This window comes from Tachysurus fulvidraco, chromosome 24, assembly GCF_022655615.1.
Source record: "Tachysurus fulvidraco isolate hzauxx_2018 chromosome 24, HZAU_PFXX_2.0, whole genome shotgun sequence".
In the NCBI taxonomy this organism is placed as follows: Eukaryota; Metazoa; Chordata; class Actinopteri; order Siluriformes; family Bagridae; genus Tachysurus; species Tachysurus fulvidraco.
In genome coordinates, this window is record NC_062541.1 from 4,862,539 (window position 1) to 4,881,721 (window position 19,183).

General features: G+C 37.6%; 1 protein-coding gene across 3 annotated transcripts in view; it reads left to right on the forward strand.

Moving 5' to 3' along the window:
- col5a3a (collagen, type V, alpha 3a) overlaps positions 1 to 19,183 on the forward strand; it is an 89,255-nt gene that overhangs the window by 11,032 nt on the left and 59,040 nt on the right. For 2 of the 3 annotated variants that reach the window (XM_027155122.2, XM_027155123.2), the window contains exons 2-8: positions 2,983 to 3,150; positions 3,605 to 3,818; positions 4,009 to 4,171; positions 11,352 to 11,474; positions 15,965 to 16,363; positions 18,129 to 18,251; positions 18,346 to 18,468. In XM_027155122.2, the coding sequence (XP_027010923.1) occupies positions 2,983 to 3,150; positions 3,605 to 3,818; positions 4,009 to 4,171; positions 11,352 to 11,474; positions 15,965 to 16,363; positions 18,129 to 18,251; positions 18,346 to 18,468 (1,313 nt within the window). The remainder of the gene's footprint in view (positions 1 to 2,982; positions 3,151 to 3,604; positions 3,819 to 4,008; positions 4,172 to 11,351; positions 11,475 to 15,964; positions 16,364 to 18,128; positions 18,252 to 18,345; positions 18,469 to 19,183) is intronic. The other variant, XM_027155124.2, reaches the window with a different exon arrangement.

Sequence of the window (19,183 nt, forward strand, 5' to 3'; positions counted from 1 at the left end):
TCTAAACAGTCCAAAGGCGTGTCGGCAAATATGTTTGTGACCGATATGTACATATTTACATTCGCTGTTTCTTTCTTTCTATCCGATGTCTGGAAACCTTTAACTCCACACCCGGTGTTCTCCACTGTGCTGTAACTTGGCCTTTTTATTGTTCTCTCCCTGTTTAGTCTGTTGCCATGCCTCACGTCGCTCTGCGCTCAGCTACTGAATAAAAGGCATCTGTTAAGTAAATAAATAATGCCATAAAAACACAACAGTGTTCTGTAGACTGCAATAAGCAAACTCTTCCCACATGTTTAATTAATGCAGGAAGCAAAGGACAGTGTCATAAAAAAGGAATAAATGCAGGAGGCAATTCACAATTATGGTCCAGTTCAGATGTACAATGCTTTAGATTTAGCCAAACCCTGTGTCGTAAGCCACAGCGTGAAAATAAATAAATCCTTGAGCTTAATAACATATTGATTTTGTCCCCCTCACAAGTAGAACTGATGTATTTAAAGTTTCACTGAACCAAAAAATATGATTTATAATTTAACTTATCCCTCGGGTTTGATTCTGATTACACAGGTTTGATTAAATATGCTAGCAAAGCGTTAATTCATACACAAGACAATGAGGTAAATAGAAACGTAGCTGCAGAAGCTGTATGGTAAAAATGTAAAATAGTAAAATAGTAAAAGTAAATAAAATAAAGACAATTCTGACTCATCACCATGTCCTCATGCACTTAAAATATTCCTTAAAATATTTTGCTGTTTAGTTAACAGCTAATAAACCCACATGGCATTGTTGCAGGTTAATGCAAAAGGATATTAGCTTGATTTAAACTAGCTAGCTATCTGAAGAAGTATATATATATATATATATATATATATATATATATATATATATATATATATATATATATATATATATATATAAGTATATTAGCATGCTGTATTTTTGCTTGTGTCTTGTTACTGTTTGCTACCTGTGACATATTTGAGGATGTTTATTAGCAGTTATTTAGCTGGCTAGATTATTTACCAAATGATAGTAATAAACAGTGAGAAATGGTGTTTGTTATGCTAGGTTTATGTTATGAGGCTTGGAAAGTGCTAAAGAAATCACTGTGTAGAGTAAACATTACTCAAAAATGCAATAATGCACCCCACTTGTGACTAGCTGGCTTGCTAGCTTACCTTACCTTAATAGTAAGAGCAAGTCATGTTTGTTATGTTATATTTTAAAAACATTTGTGTGTTTGACCGCAATTATCCTGGCAGTCAACTAGTCAGCTAGCTAGTTTAGCTAATAACAATGATGAACAAACCATGATGGCAGTGAAATGTTTGACCGACTTGGCTACTGATACATTAATCCTAGATGACTGAGAAAATAAAGACAATTACAAGATAGTTCATTAACTGTTAACAAGCTGGCTTGCAATTTCTGTTAATATTAATGATGAATAAATCACTGAGAAAATAAAGACAATTACAAACTAGTTTATTAACTGTTAACTAGTTAGATAGCTATCCTTGGTGGTATTAATAATGAAGAACCAATCACTGAGCAAATAAAGACACTTACAGGCTAGTTTAGCAGCTGAAATAACAGCTAACTAGCTGAGAAAATAAAGATGCATATCGATACGGAAATACCGAAAACCCTCTGGTGTAAACATGCTACAACTTTATGCTAGTTTACTAGCTTTGATTTCAGCTAAATTCAGGAAAAATCTCAGGGCAAGTGTACGCTACTTTACTAGAAGATGTCAAGCAGGCTAATTATTTGTGCTGGCATGAGGAAATGATAGTCTTTCTTTATTGTTTATTTGTGTGTTTTGAAAATTCTAGTTTATTTATTAGTTGTCTGTATTTAAGTCGTTTCTTACAGTTTTACACAGTTCATTAGATTATTTGTGATTCTTTGAAGCGACATGTTTGTCTTCACTCAGAAAAAGGGGTCACACCTAGAGAAACAGTTGAGGTCCGAGGACATGAAGAGCTTCCTCATGAGCAGGCTTTAGACAAGAGTAAACATTAACCGAGGCAGAGAGGATGCTAGCTAGGCAGTGAACAGCAGATGAGTCTCTCATTGAAAGGAGCCACAGACAGGTGCCAGGTGTAGCTTAACTATCATCAGGCTAGACCATGCCATAAGTCTATCCCATAATGACAGTTGCGCTTAGCCACCTGCATGCCTGATTGTAACACAGCTGCCATTTTTGAGCTTTCGGAGAACAACAGGTGCTCTATAGTCAAGGGCTGTAACCGAATATATATATAAATATATAAATATATAAATATATATAAACAAATATAAATAGGTGCTTTACTTTACTGCTTATTTATCGTTTAGGAAAGCTTGGTTTAGACTAGAGTTTTCACACAAGCAAAAGGTTTATATTTTCAAGCAGACCACTTTGATTAGCATGAAATTATGTTTATTAATTGCATTTATTCATCCTAAGTACATGCCTGTTCAAGATTATTTTGATGCTTTAAATTAGGCTACAACTGTGTTTATATTTGGAGGGATTAGATCCAACTAATGTAAAAAATATCATAGCAAGCTACAAACAAATATAACTCTGGGATTAGCAGAGACTCACATGCTCTCTAGCTGACATCAGAATTGAATAAGGAGCAGTGCTTTAGGTACTCAATTGAATGCGGTACGGATCTACAGTAATTGAAGACAGTACATTAGATACTGAATCGAATTGCAGTTTGCATGGAATTGAATACAGTGGGTACTGAATCAAATGCAACAGATACTGAATCGAATGCATTAGGTACTGAATCAAGAGAAGTAAGTACCGAATCCAATACTGTAGGTTGGAAATACTACAGACAATCCCAAACAAACAGACAAATTATTATGTCCATGTCTGAATGAACTTAGAGGCATCCCTGACTGTAAACAGTTTGAGAAGCCCTGGCCTTCACTGTAATGTATTCTTTACGTATAACATCTTAACGTTTCTCCTTGTAGGCAACCTGATTGATGTCCTGCGTGTGCTGGAGCTGTCTGATCAAATGGAAGGCGTGTCCATGGAGGCAGGGCTATGTACACATAGAGTTGACACAGAGGAAGTGGACATAGCATTCAGGATAGATAAAAAGATCCAACTCAGTGCCCCGACACAACAGCTCTTCCCAGGTATGAACACGGATGCATAATAAATGTGTGTAATGTGTGAGAAAATACTACAAATATATTCATGGAATATTATATACAATAAAGTAATATACAGTATATATAATATTTGAAGGTGTTTATAATATGATATGTAGTGCATAAAAATAAAAGGATGTGGAATTTAACATACCAGTTAAGCAAAAAAAGTGCTCAAATATTTCACAATACCTAATTTTTTTAATTCATGACTTCTCAATACTTGATGCTAACTTGATATCATGCTAACTATCACTTATAAAACACAATTATAATTGTTATAAACACAGTTACTTTATATGGCTCAATTATACAGTCAATTATTGTGTAAGGAATAGTTTATAGTTATGGCTAATGTTATATACATATATACTGTACAGTCATTCCTTCACAGTCCTTTATGACACATGAAGTGTGTCTCTATGACGTGTTCCGATAGACTCGGCTTTTCCTGAAAACTTCTCTCTGATGACGACGGTGCGGGCAAAGAAGAACGCCCAGGTCTTCTTGATGTCTATGTATGATGAACAGGGCGTACAGCAGCTTGGACTGGAGCTGGGAAGATCACCCGTCTTTCTCTACGAGGACCACAGGGGACAGCCGACCCCTGAATTCTACCCCACTTTCAAGAAGATCAACCTGGCTGATGGAAAGTGAGTGTTTCTGCACACTGTAAGGCAAACAAGCAAAGTCATGTGGAACTAATGCACTAACATCAATACACCGTTGCCTCAGTACTGGCTTTAACCCCATGAAAACTCTTTGTCCATTGAATAGAGATAAAAATGTAAATAAATTTTCTACAACCTATCAAAGGTTAATGTTGATGTTTCCCCCTATCAGGTGGCACCGGATTGCTTACAGCATAGACGGAAAGTCAGTCACACTGTATCTGGACTGTAAGAAGATAGAGACCCTAGAGCTGCATCGTGGAGATGACTCTGTGGTCCGCACTGACGGCGTTACCGTGTTCGGGACCAGGCTACTGGACGAGGAAGTGTTTGAGGTACTGTATGTGAGAAAGTAACAAGCAGGAAGGCATTATAGTTCAAGTCAAGAAGCTTTAATTGGCATAAAACAATACAGAGCTAAGTAAGAGCTAAGTACACTACACAGTAAAACATAACGTGCATGTGTGTGGAAATTTTGCAAAAAAAAGTATACATGGGAAATGTGAAATGGGAAACATGGGAAATGTTTTTAAAAAATAAATGGGATTTTATCATGTAGGTGAAATTGGTTGGCTCGGTGGTTAAAGTGAACTGTAACTATAGTATTACAATTAGGTCATTAACACATGTACAGTATTGTAGAATAGTCAAGTCAGGTCAAGAAGCTTTTATTGTCATTTCAACCACATAACGCTGAACATAGTGAAATGTAGGATCCATGGTGAATAGTGCTAATAGTGTAGAATAGTGGTGATGTGGAATAATGTAGAATATTGTTAATAGTGTAGAAAAGTGTTAATAGTGTAGAAATGTGTAGAATGGTGTTATCAGTGTACATTACTGTTAGTATTGTAGAAAAGTGTTAATAGTGTAGAAATGTGTTAATAATGTAGAAATGTGTAGATTACTGTTAGTAGTGTGGAATTGTGTAGAATAGTGAAGAAAAGTGTTAATAGTGTAGATTAGTGTTAGTATTGTAAAAAAGTGTTAATAGTGTAGATTAGTGTTAGTATTGTAGAAAAGTGTTAATAGTGTAGATTAGTGTTAGTATTATAGAAAAGTGTTAATAGTGTAGATTAGTGTTAGTATTGTAGAAAAGTGTTAATAGTGTAGATTAGTGTTAGTATTGTAGAAAAGTGTTAATAGTGTAGATTAGTGTTAGTATTGTAGAAAAGTGTTAATAGTGTAGATTAGTGTTAGTATTGTAGAAAAGTGTTAATAGTGTAGATTAGTGTTAGTATTATAGAAAAGTGTTAATAGTGTAGATTAGTGTTAGTATTTTAGAAAAGTGTTAATAGTGTAGATTAGTGTTAGTATTGTAGAAAAGTGTTAATAGTGTAGATTAGTGTTAGTATTATAGAAAAGTGTTAATAGTGTAGATTAGTGTTAGTATTGTAGAAAAGTGTTAATAGTGTAGATTAGTGTTAGTATTATAGAAAAGTGTTAATAGTGTAGATTAGTGTTAGTATTGTAGAAAAGTGTTAATAGTGTAGATTAGTGTTAGTATTGTAGAAAAGTGTTAATAGTGTAGATTAGTGTTAGTATTATAGAAAAGTGTTAATAGTGTAGATTAGTGTTAGTATTGTAGAAAAGTGTTAATAGTGTAGATTAGTGTTAGTATTGTAGAAAAGTGTTAATAGTGTAGATTAGTGTTAGTATTGTAGAAAAGTGTTAATAGTGTAGATTAGTGTTAGTATTGTAGAAAAGTGTTAATAGTGTAGATTAGTGTTAGTATTGTAGAAAAGTGTTAATAGTGTAGATTAGTGTTAGTAGTGTTGAATTGTGTAGAATAGTGAAGAAAAGTGTTAATAGTGTAGAACAGTGTAGAATAGTGTTAATAGCGCAGTGGTATGAGTCCAGTGTTATGAGTCTGATTCTCAGCTCAGGTGTGATCTCAGTGATCTTTTGTGATCTTTTTTCAGTGTACTGTTAGGAAAATAATTACAGATTGTTTGGTGTTGTAGCTCGAATCCCAAGACCACCAACCTGCCACTTGTGGGTCCTTGAGCAAGGCCCTTAACCCTCGACTGCTCAGCTGTGTAAATGAGATAAAAAGTCGCTCTGGATAAAGGCGTCTACCGAATGCCAAAAATGTAAATATAAACATGTGATGCGTCCTGATATAAAATTACATTTACTCTGAACTGATTCATTTTCCCTAACAACAAAACATGTCCTGAGGTGTTTCATCCATCTTCCGCAAACATTCACTTGATGATTACACATGATTACAATTTTAAACATATTAAATATATTAAACTTCCTTAAATGATACTTTTGATTCTTTTACAGTTGCATGTATCTGTGTTTGGGTTTCATTGTGATTTAAATAGACTGTATACTGTTTTTGTTTAAATCTAGAAATCTTTTCTCCCAAGGTTTTATCAGTCCTGCGTTTTTCACTGTTTGTGTGATAACTGGATGGTAGGAGCTGAATCAAAAGCTTCACTCGAGGCTCTTTATCTTCGGGTGCTGTTCAGACTTGTTTTGCCTCCGTCATCTCCACTGATGGATTTGTGTTTACCGTGTGAGAAAGCGGTTTGTTGACATTTCTGCAGCGGATTACGACTGAGTGCTTCAACAGAATATTGTCTTTCAGGAGCGATTGAAATTACGGTCCGATTCCCAGGCGCATTTAGAACGAGGAGGACAGTTTTAATGGGACAGGAAAGATTTTACAGACGTCTTAAAAAAGCTCTCGACTTGAATCCTGCCACAGTAATTGGGTGTATGTTAAAAGATTTGACAGATCTAGTGTTTATGCCACAGTGATTTATTCCATAGATTTCTGTCTGCAATTGTAATTATAGTGATGGATGGGTCAAAGGTCAGATACTTAAGCATAAAGCTTATCTGAGCCACTTTCGAGTAGGATAAATGGATAATGAACTGTATAATTCAGGGTCGTGGTGCAGCTATGTGAGGGTGCATTAGCATATCTGGAGGTTCTGCATTGACCTACATGACTCAAAACACTTGTTTTGGCTTGTGGAGTTAGTTGAAACCTAGAGGAGGGCAAAAAAAAACCCCCAATCCTGTCATTTAATCTAGCCCTTAGGGTTTGTATCTCCGTCTGCAGTGTGTGTCGTGTTTGGTAAATCGTCCTCTCTTCATTTCTGCAACTCCCCGAGGACAAGCGTCCAACCTTCTATATCCATTAGCTGTGCATATTTTAACCTTCAAAAAGACGCTGTTATCAGTACGCTGGCTTGAAGGAATACTTCACCCAGCATGGCTAATGGGGCTCGCTAATCATAAATAAGGAGCTTTTAGAAGCCAGTCGCATTATGCAAATGAGTCCCCATTAGCTTTTTTTAATTTGGACATTTTAAGAGGCATTTTTATTCATAGGTGAGGTATAGCTCTAATGGCCAGACATCTCAGGCCTTTTTTTGTCATCCAAACCAGATGTTTCAGTCCAGGCCACACCCACTTTAGACGCTTCTGCTATAACTAAATGTTCCTGAACTCTCCCACACTCGTGGGTAACCTTTTAAAACACTCTCCTCAATATTAATCATCACAGCCCAGTATCCGCCCTCTCATTACTCTCACTTAATCTTTAAAACATATCCATCTCAGTAATGTGGCTCTCCGTAAAAGCTTTACTTCTTCTCTGAGAGCTCTTTACAAATTTACAGAAAACCTACCACATACTGTATATGTAGCATCTATCCGTTCAAATGGGAACACAAATTGATACTGGATAAGTCATAACTCGTGTTACAAAAGATCATTTAAACTGATATCTTTGGTTGTCAGGGAAACCCATCACAAGCCGAAGTATAGACATATATTTCAGTTTTATATAATATACTTCTGAAAGCTACAGGCGCTTCGTATAGCGCTTTAGCAATGGACATTGTCTCAAAGCAGCTGTAAGGAACATAAGAGATATAGTACAAAATGGTCAAGATTAATATTATACAAAAGTTTAAGATCAATATCAGACTTATATTTAAATGTGTTTGTATTTATCACCAAGCCTGAGGTGACTGAGGCGACTGTGGTGAGGAAAAACTCTATTAGATGGAAGAGGAAGAAACCTTGAGAGGAACCAGACTCAAAAGGGAACCTCATCCTCATTTGGGTGACACTGGAAGGTGTGATTATAAACTGTTATAAACACCGGAGAGTGTTATTACAAATAATGTTATTATGAATCTACAGTAAGATACAGTTGTTTATTGATTAGGAGGAGAATGGATTAGGAGGTTGTTGTATTCTGTCTTTTTCTGTAATGTGTGTAGAGAAAGTTCTAGCATTTAAAAGAGCTGGTGATGGCGTTCAGTCAGGATGAGCCTGTGCCCATTGTAGCCTCAGATTCTTGTCCTTGGCAAACCGAACTGGAACCCGATCCATTTTTCTGCTGTGTCTGATTTTGAAATGCTTTTCTGTTTACCATAGTTGTAAACAGCGGTTGTTTGAGTTACTGTAGCCTTCCCCTCAGCTCCAAAAGCATCTGGCCGTTCTTCTCGAACCTCTTGCATAAACTGTTGCATATAAAAATCCCAGCAGATCAGTAATTTCAGAAATACTAAAAAAAACATCCTGTATGGCAGAATAGGGCTGCTACCACATGACTGCTACCACATTCAACAAGCGGACAATACTAAACAAGATAAAGTGGTGTAAACTGCATTTCACTCTCCAGGCAGTGATATGTCAAGAAGGATCAAGAAAAAATTGCTGAGCAGTCCGGTCGATTTAGAAGTGCTGTTTGTTTAGAGGATATGAAGAAAATTCACATTTAAATAATTGCCCTGCCATGGATTGGCCCACTTGTCCAGGGTGTCCCCTCATTAAGGGCAGGTTCACCTGGAATAGACTTCTGTAACTCTGTTTAAGATAAGAACTACAGAAAACGGATGTATAAAACAATCAGACTTGTAAAAATATCCTTGTCAGTGTTTCCAGCGTACGGCTAATGACTGGGAATCTCCACCAGTCATCGTTCTGTTCGTTGCGCTCTGTGAAGTGATTAATCTCAGTTACCATTCGCTTGTTCTTGTTGCTCCACTTCCATCATTTGGTCTCGTGATTTTTACTAAGCTGCATCCGGTTCGATCCAGCACGACTTGTGGAGGCAAAAGCTTGGCCTGTGCACGGGTCGTTTCCCAGGCCCTGGTTCCAGGGATCTCCGGGGGGATATGTTAACTTAGCGTGGGAGAGCAGCCTTGGAGACTGTGGTCAGGACTAAGAGCCTCGATTGCTTCCAGATTGTCTACGAGATGCAAACTTCATTATGCATCTGACACCACAGCGGGGGCCTAAATGAAATATCTGAAATGATTGTTTTTAGAACTTGGTGTGAGTGTGTGTGTGTGTGTGTGTGTTTGAGAGAGAGAGAGAGAGAGAGAGAGAGAGAGAGAGAGAGAGAGAGAGAGAGAGAGAGAGAGAGAGAGAGAGAGAGACTTTGAATAGACAAACAAGAAGAGAAAGAGTGTCTTCTTGAGAACTCTGGACTGAATGTAGCAGTTTAAATCTTAATGCCATAATTTTCTTATTAAATGCACTCTAATGTTCAGATAGTACGCAGAGGTGCTTGTGGGGAGGGTTGGGAAAGAACCTTTCAAATAACACCTCCTTGTGCCAGACGAACGTGATGACTAATCATTTCTTTACTTGTTTAAGTCATGATCAAGCTTCCACTGAAAACAAAAGAATGTTCTCTTGCTAAACAACATTTGCTCGGGAATAGAAGCTGCCAAGGAGCTTTAAACTGGAAATGGAGTGAATGTTATGGCTTCTTGCCAAAAGGGGGCAGCATCTAACACTTCACATTATCATGTACTTACTCACTGAGCACCAACAGACTAGATCCAATCCAAAATTATTCCTTTTACCACCAGGTATTTGTCTATTTTTGGTCTGCATTAATTTTGATGTATATATGACCTATAATACATGTTTTTTCTAGGTCTCTGGTCCAAATAAAGATGATAGTTGAATGATTGATTGAATGAATGAATGAATGAATGAATGAATGAATCTGTTACCGTTTAATGGCGTTTCCCATGATCCAGTGCTATGACTGACTCACCTAATGCCATACACTAAATCTTGTCATGCCCCCAGCTCTTCCAGTTGTATGTACACACTGATGTTTAAACAGAGTTAAACAATCTTTACTCATGCTAAAGCCTTGATCTCAGGCTGAGCTCATGCCGGGTCTTACTTTAGTGGCGTATCACGTATCATTGACCCTTATTTCACATTCCTACAGGGCAGAGTGACTTTGAGAGCCATTGTCTAGTCAGGTATCAAGTATGGATATGGAAATAAGGACCTACTCAAATGTTAAAGCTGAACTCTCTGTGGGTTCATGTACAGTACCTCTAGGACGGTCTTGTTTACTTGTAGGAAGTTATAATTATGACATCAGGTGCGTTCGAGTCACTTTGGTCTGTGCACAATGGAGGAGTAGCTACTCTTAAATGACTAAGAAATATAGCAAAGATTTAAAGTTATACATACATATATATATATATATATATATATATATATATATATATATATATATTTATATATATATATATATATATATATATATATATATTTAAATCAATATATGAAGCCACCATAAAATTTGGTGGGAAGCATGAGTGAGACTTGGGAATACTAATTTTAGAATAAATACTAACCTGCTGTTGACTGTAGAAATTGTCCTTAACTACAACATGATATAAACCTGGATGGCAGTAATAAGCCAAAATATGCAAATTCAAATCATTTCTGAAGAGTCTAAAGACATTTCTAAAGTCTCATTTGATTCTATGGAACTCTGGTGCATCGGTGCATCACAAGCACACACGGAGAAGATGATGTGACACAGCATAAATATTCTTTTATGTGTTTTTATTATTATTATTATTTTATCTCGTTAGTTACGTGTGTTGTGGAAACTTACTGTTGTGGTTACTTCCAGAATGAGTGCAGAGCCGAGTACGGATTGCTTTCACGTTTCATACGGTCCATATTAGCAATGTATCTGAACTGTGCTCTGTTTTAGAATAAACTGTCAGTGTTAAAGCCCCCTAAGACTTTATTTGAGTCTTTAAGTTTTAAACCTTGGACCTTACATTCACAGTAATCCGTTCTGTTTATGCGACTCATATCAAAGCAGGATAAAATCTGACTATTTGGGAAAGTACCGAGCCTTGATGCATACCTACTCACAGAAAGCCTGCTACCGAAACAGTCCTTGTACCATTTTTGTTAATAAGATGTTTTATGTTGTGTATCTAAAACAGATATTAGTAGGTATGTATTTTGGCAGCTTGGTCCACTTTATTTTGTCGACATGTGTGCCATCACATTATGCGATTACAGCTTGTAATTAGCGCTTTTGACTAGATTGTGTTTTTTATATTACCTGGTGATTACATTGCAAACAATATCAAAATGAAAATGGCAGAATACAATTTACAAGCTGTGGTTCTTTTTGTGAGGTATTCAGGGTTTTCCAGATGGATTGTGTAATCTGTTGAATTTATGTTTGTGTTTGTGTGGTAGGGAGATATCCAGCAACTGCTGATTGTGGACGACCCCCAAGCTGCAGAAGAGTACTGTCATCACTACATCCCAGATTGCGACTCTCCTCTGCCTTATCGTACTCAGAACTATGAACCCGGAGAGGTAAGGGTTCGATAAACACACACACTCCTCATACACACGGGAACCTCGTCACATTTTAGCTCCTTAGCTGTTTGATCACCTGACTTGTGCATTTCAAAAGTCACTCTAAAGTCAGTCCTGTTTTACATTCTGCTTATCTGCCACTGCTGGGCTCCAGAGCAAGGCCCTTAATCCTCAATTGATCAGCTGTATCAAATGAGATGAAATGTATGTTGCTCTGGAAAAGGCCGTCTGCCAAATGCTGGCGATCAGCCTGACCTCCTGTCTGATTTCTGTGAAAATTTACTTTCCACAGTCTCCAGTTAGTGATTCTGGTTTCTGGCAAGTTGATTTATTGCCTAGTATTCTTTCTAATAAACATGTTTTATTTTTGTGAACTTACAGCCCACACCAAACCTGTCCTCAAAGGATTTGGGTCACCTTGCAGTCTGCAAAATTTTGCAGCGTGTACTCATTTCTTTTCTTTTCTTTTTTGGTAAAGCTTCACCAATCCCTCTGGCTCGCCTCAGGCACTTTGGCTTTTAACAGACACATTTGCATTTAATGCAGGTTTTCTGGGCGGCTGTCCCAAAGCAGCTGTCTGTCAGCCAAGCAGTATAACAGGGACAGAGGACACAGAGACAGAAACGTCTCTGGCAGACAGCTATCTGCCTCGCCTATTTTTTACTTGATCATTTACTTTGCTCTAGTCAGCAGACTTCAGAAGAATTTTCCAGCTAAAATTGTGCAAGTAACCGATAGGGAATGAACGCTTGTAGAGTTCAGTTAGGATGGAATGTTAACTCATGATAAGAAGGCAATAAATGCTGACGCTTTCGGTGTAGGACAGTGGGGTGAGGACAGTGGGGTGAGGACAGTGGGGTGAGGACAGTGGGGTGAGGACAGTGGGGTGAGGACAGAGCAGGTGCATGCTGTACTCTAGACTATAGAAGGTACATGAATTTATGACTGGCTACACTAATGTCCCTCTAGGTGTGAAGGAGTTTGTGTGTGTGTGTGTGTGTGTGTGTGTGTGTGTGTGTGTGTGTGTGTGTGTGTGTGTGTGTGTGTGTGAGTGTGTGTGTGTGTGTGTGTGTGTGTGTGTTTGTGTGTGTGTGTGTGTGTTTGTGTGTGTGTGTGTGTGTGTGTTTGTGTGTGTGTTTGTTTTCCCACCACAAGTCCAGTGTTCCAGACACACTGCAGTGTTAAATGATAGAAGGTACCATAACTTTACCCTCATTGGGATTTTCTTTTGAAACTGACATTTCGTTTGGCTCACTAGGATTTTTTTTGTTTTGTTTTAATTCACAAGCAAGAAAAAACAGGATGTATGACAGAGCTGATAGGAAAATAGGTTTTGTAATATTAATGACGTGTTAAAATTTGAATGTAGGACAAAAAAGGTTCATGCAATCTGTATTTTTAATATATTTAGTGATAAATAAGCTAGAAAAAGAAGCAGGGAATTAGCTGGAACAATCCTAGCAGTATTTGTTATAGTCACATTGTTTTAGTTACACGGTTGTTTAGTTACAGTGTTGTTATTGTTACCGTGTTATGGACACAAGGTCGTTTGGTTACAGCGTTGTTATGGTTACAGTGTTATGTTTAATGTTGTAGTTATAGTGTTGTTATCCTTACAGTGTTTTTTATAGTTAAGCGTTGTTATTGTTACAGTATTATGGATACAGTACAATGTTGTTATGGTTACAGTGTTGTTATAGTTACAGTTTTGTTATGGTTACAGTGTTGTTATGCTTATGTTGTTGTTATGGTTGTAGTGTTGTTATGTTCAGGCTTGTTATGCTTGTTATTTTTGTTATGGTCGTAGTGTTGTTTTGGTTAGAATGTTGTTATTGTTAAAGTGGGGTTAAGGATGACAGTGTTGTTATGGTGACGGTGTTGTTATGGTGACAGTGGTGTTTTGGTTACAATGTTTTGGTAACAGTGTTGTTACGGTGACCGTGTTGTGTTGGTTACAGTGTTGTAAAGGTAACAGTCTTGTTACAGTGACAGTGTTGTGATGTGCTTTTACTTCATTACACTACTAATTTAATTGTTCAGGGTCAGAGCTTATGATAAGTCATTTTTCTGCTCATCTTCTTTATGCTGCAAAACAAATGTGTTCTTTTTGGTAATGTATCAGTTCTGGCCAATTAAGATGGCAGCACCAGGATCCTGAAGATCTCTGACTCACACAGTCTGCACTGGGACACGCTGAGTAACCCAATCTGACAATACAAGAGCCAAAGAAGAAGTGTGAGAAATGTGTGTGTGTGTGTGTGTGTGTGTGTGTGTGTGTGTGTGTGTGTGTGTGTGTGTGTGTGTGTGTGTGTGTGTGTGTGTGTGTGTGAATATCTGTAATACGCTTGTGTGGGAAGATTGAATCTGTTTGTGCAAGTGTGTGAGGATTTATGCTGTATGTGTATTATGACCAAGCATGCACGTTTGAGTGTTTTTGTCACAGTTCACGTGAGAATGTACATTTGTGCTCAGCACGTGTGTGTATGACTCAGAGCTTTGACAAAGTGTGGCAGTGGCTTGCATTTTTGGAAAGCCCACCGGGAGGAAATTGGGAAAAAACATTGATTTGCGTGATGGGTCATGGGGAATGTTGCTTTCTGCACCCTGCTTCCCACGGCTTGTGTGTGTCTGTGTGTGTGTGTGTGTGTGTGTGTGTGTGTTTGTGTGTATGTGTGTGTGTGTGTGTGTGTGTGTGTGTGTGTGTGTATGTGTGTGTGTGTGTGTGTGTGTGTGTGTGTGTGTGTGTGTATGTGTGTATGTTAAGTCAGAGCCAATTCACTCCACAGCTGAGAGAACAGCGTGTAAAATCAGGGCCTGATCAGCATTTGCTTGTGTTACTAACACACATCATGATCTCATTCACCCAAATTTGACCTTACATGCACATTCTCTCTGAAACACCAATAACTGTCAAATAATTGTCTCAATAGTGAGAAAGTGAAAAATCACAGGATTAAAAAAGTTTTTTTAAATCAAATTCCAGGCTGAAACTCAAACTCTTTTTCCTATATATGCTCACCACGTACTGTTGAGTGTAACACAACCTATAGCATACACTACATCTGAGATTTAATGCCCAGGGAGAATTAATAAATTTTTCATATTTAATACCATGCTTTAATACTTTTTAGTGTCAGGACTCCACGCTGACTTTTGGCCATGTGCTTCTGTCCCACCTTTGTTTACTCCTCCCCGTCTCTACACACCTGTTCCCTATGTATTAATTGTTATACCTATTTAACCGTGCCGCGTTGCCGATGGCAGGGCGGAATCGTCATCTATGTAGCGTCAGCGTATACGTCAGTGTACCCTCGTCCTTTTCTCCTGTGTAGTTTTTGTCTGTTATTCCTGTTCTATGTTTATTATTTATTAATAAACCCTACTCATCTGAACTATCCTGTATCTGGGTCTGTCTGCGTCCTCCTGGCTGTGACATCCAGTTAGAGTTACCGTTAATTTTAAAATGAATTTTAAAAATGATTTCTTTTCACTGTATATATGTGTATATATACTGTATATAGTTCACTAAATGTCCACCACTTGCGATTTATTGCGACATAAATTTCTTTGATATTTACCAATTATATTAGCAAACTGATTTTAAAAATGATTTCATTAATACATAACTTGTATAAACATGTACAGTGCAATAAATCACCACCATTTAAGATTTAGCTTCATAAAAATTTAACCGCTATAATTCCCATATAGTTTGTGAACTAATTATGTATGTAATTTTTAAAATAATTTTCTATTTTAAACATGTAAAAGAAGGGGGGGACACGGTGGCTTAGTGGTTAGCACGTTCACCTCACACCTCCAGGGTTAGGGGTTCGATTCCTGTCTCCGCCTTGTGTGTGTGGAGTTTGCATGTTCTCCCCGTGCCTCGGGGGTTTCCTCCGGGTACTCCGGTTCCCTCCCCCGGTCCAAAGACATGCATGGTAGGTTGATTGGCATCTCTGGAAAATTGTCTGTAGTGTGTGTGTGTGTGAGTGAATGAGAGTGTGTGTGTGAGTGAATGAGTGAGTGTGTGTGTGCCCTGTGATGGGTTGGCACTCCGTCCAGGGTGTATCCTGCCTCGATGCCCGATGACGCCTGACGCTCCCCGTGACCCGAGTTGTTCGGATAAGCGGTAGAAAATGAATGAATGAAACATGTAAAAGAAATCTGATAAATAGCTTTTATTTTTAGCCAAAAATACATTTCCTATTTTAAGGATTAAATCAGTAAAATTCCCTAATACATATCCTGTATCATACTATAGTACTACATGCTTATAATTAATTGCTGCACTGATCCATTTCATACCTATTGTTTAATTCCCTGTTTGATTAGAACACATTTATTTCAATGAGCTGTAAGTAACGCTGAGACAGCGAGGTTATCAGTGTTCTCTCCACTCTGTCAATCTCTTTTAAAAGTGTTCACTCCTTTGTTATTCTTTTCCATTCCCCCATCCTCTAAATACCACTCCCTTTCAACTAAAGATCATTCCCAGCAAGCTTGTTGACGTCATGCAAGGTGACGAACCGGAGGCACCAAAGAAGAAAAAAGGCAGGAAGGGCAAAAAGAACAAAAAGGATAAGAAGGATCGTTCAAAGAAAGGGAGAAAGAAAGAGTCACGGAAGAAAAGGAAAGAGGCGGAAGCTCTGGGGGAAGGATTTCTTGAGGTGTCCACTCATCAGCTTGAATATCTCAAACAAGCTATAACACCAGCTGTGACAGAACCCACAATGCCTTCGACACCTCCAAACACGACCACCGAGCAGATAGACTTTATCCCCGAGATGCCCACACACGAGCCGGACTCACTACCTTCTACGTCACCTGAAAACCTCAGCGTATCCCTCACTGCATTGCCCCAGTCTGCTCAGGCTGAGGTGGAGGTAGATTGTAAATACTACCCTTCCTGCCCCTCCTCTTTCCCTTCTTCATCACCCACTGAACCGTAACACCTCCTAACCACAGACTCCTAACTCCACCCACCACCATCACCACCATCACCACTCTCCAGCTCCGTCACTAACGCCACAACCTGTAGTCAGACTCAACACTCAACAGGAAGCATGCACTAAACTCCCTGCTATTTACTTCTGGCAATAGTGGGTAGTTTGTAGCTGTAGTTCTGTAGACTCAGTACGAATTATGACTCATCACCACCTGTGTGTGAGGATGAACATAATGTTCTGTGTGTGATGATTTATTGTGTCACATCACGTGTAAATCCTAACCATCTGCACACATTTCCCTCAAACCAACAAAGCCATTGTTACTACAGTACGCACTGACCTGTAATACTCTAGCCCTTACTGTATATACCACAGTATTGCTCAGAACATTCCTTTACTACGAGCACAGCTAATCTATAGGAGCTATTACGATCTAAACTTAACAATACTAGCGGTTTACACACTGTAACTGAATTTTATTTCTTTAACAAAGAAAAACGTCCAAACTAATTCATTGATTTGTGAAGTTTTATTTCGTTAGTTATAGAAACCAAACGGAACACTATAATGATTGTAATCAAACTGAACTATAAGATTGTAAGTATAGTACTATATGTAACTAAATATATTCTATATAAAATTATATAAGAAATATAATATATTATAAGAAAATTATATAAGATTCAAGTAATTAAAGGTAACTATAAGATGAGAGACTGTAAGAAAGTATTGTACTATAACTTTACTAACTATAAGATAATAACTAAGTTTAGTATTATAACTGTAGTAACTAAATGGAAGTCTATAATTTAAGTAAACTTAATGGAAATGTCAGACAATAACTATTAATATAACTAATAATATAAGTATTGTAATTAAATGGAATTTTACTATAACGCTAACTCTAAGATAGTAAGTAAGTATAATACTATAACTATACTATCTATAAGATAGTAACTAAGTATAGTAGTACAGCTATAGTAACTAAGTATAGTAGTACAGCTATAGTAACTAAGTATAGTAGTACAGCTATAGTAACTAAGTGGAAGTATAAGATTGTAGTGAAGTATAGTGCTACAACTATAATAATATAGTTCATTTAGTTACTCTAGTTGTACCAGTATACTTAACTACAATAGTTACTATAGTTATAGTACTATATCTGTACTATATATAAGCTAGTAACTAAGTATAGTGGTACAACTATAGTAACTATATGAACTATAGTATTATAGTCATTAAATATGACTCAGATAGTAACTAACTTAGTACTATAACTGTAGTAACTAAAGGCAACTGTAAAGTCATAGTAACTAAATGTAACTTTAGGATTATATTTGTTGGTAAATTGTGGGGTTAACAGTTATTCCTTTTCATCACATCACTCTGTTGTGGATTCTGTAGCTATAACGCGGGAAAATATATATATATATAATAGTGTATTATGCTTTGCTTGTCATTTTGCTGGATATGAAGCATGTTACCCCACCATGTGAAGTAATAACCACATCACTACTCATTTATTACCTCACCCCTGACACTGGTTTTGTAACTCCACTCTGTTCGTAACCCGACTACTTCTAACTCTCCAGTTTCCCAGAGTTTGATCCAACCAGGCTAATGTGGACTTCAGTGCTACATAACACCTCCATGATTCGCATTTTCCACTCCGTATTTTCTGACCATATCTGTTTGCATACAGGAGGAAAAGCCAGTAAAAACACCAGAAGTCGAGGAACATATCGAGGACTTTTACAACAGCCCATATGATAATGACCTCTCCGTCTCCACGGTAACAGTGGGCACCAACATCAGCGATTATGAGGTATGACCTGAAGCACAGTGCAGAACATCTGAGAGCTTGGGTTTATTATGATAATTATGCCGATGGTGTTCTTTTTTTTTTTTTTTTTAACCAGATCTTTGAGTATGAAGACTTTAGGAACAGCAGCGAGAGCTCAGAGCAGTATGAAGAGTATGAGACCTACGAGGATCGCTACGGACCGGCGGAAAGAGAGAGAGTGGGGACCTGGGATGGACAGGTGGGACAAACCAGAGACTTGCAGCACCAGCTTGTGAATACAAATGATTGGAGAAGAAAAGATGTTTACAAGAAAACTTTCTTGCTTTTAAGTGACACTGAAAAGTGCTTTAGTATCATGAGACCATGAAGCAGCCATCGGGGACCAAAACAATGGGGAGCAAAACTGACGGTCTCCTGTCAATCACAGTAACACTAGCCAATCACAAACCTCTCTAAGCTTATAGATATTTGCCTAAAGTAGCTCTTTTCTCCAAGTTTCCTCCAGCTTCAAAAATAGTAGCAATATAGTTTGTCCTGTGAAATTAAACGTCTAAGATATCAAATTGCTCTACGGAAATAAATAATTCCAGTGTTCCAAGATGGCCACCAAAATAAGCCACACCGAGTCGTAACACTCATTACATAAGAATCAATGCTGAGGATATTAGAATAGATTTTAGTCACGTCTCGGCTGATTGATTACATTTTGGAATGCAGGAAAACTGTAAATTAGATTTTTTTGACAATCCCTTTGCCAAATTTCTTCAGGAATAGTTTGATTGAAGGAAGTTAATATTTTTGCATTGTTTCCCTGAAAGATATCACTGGCTATATAATGCTGTGAGGGAAAATACAGTGTGAGCTATTCAATAAGAATGAGCCAGAGGTAAATATAAGAACAAACAAACAAACAAACAAACAAACAAACAAATAATCTCAACAGTCAGCCAATC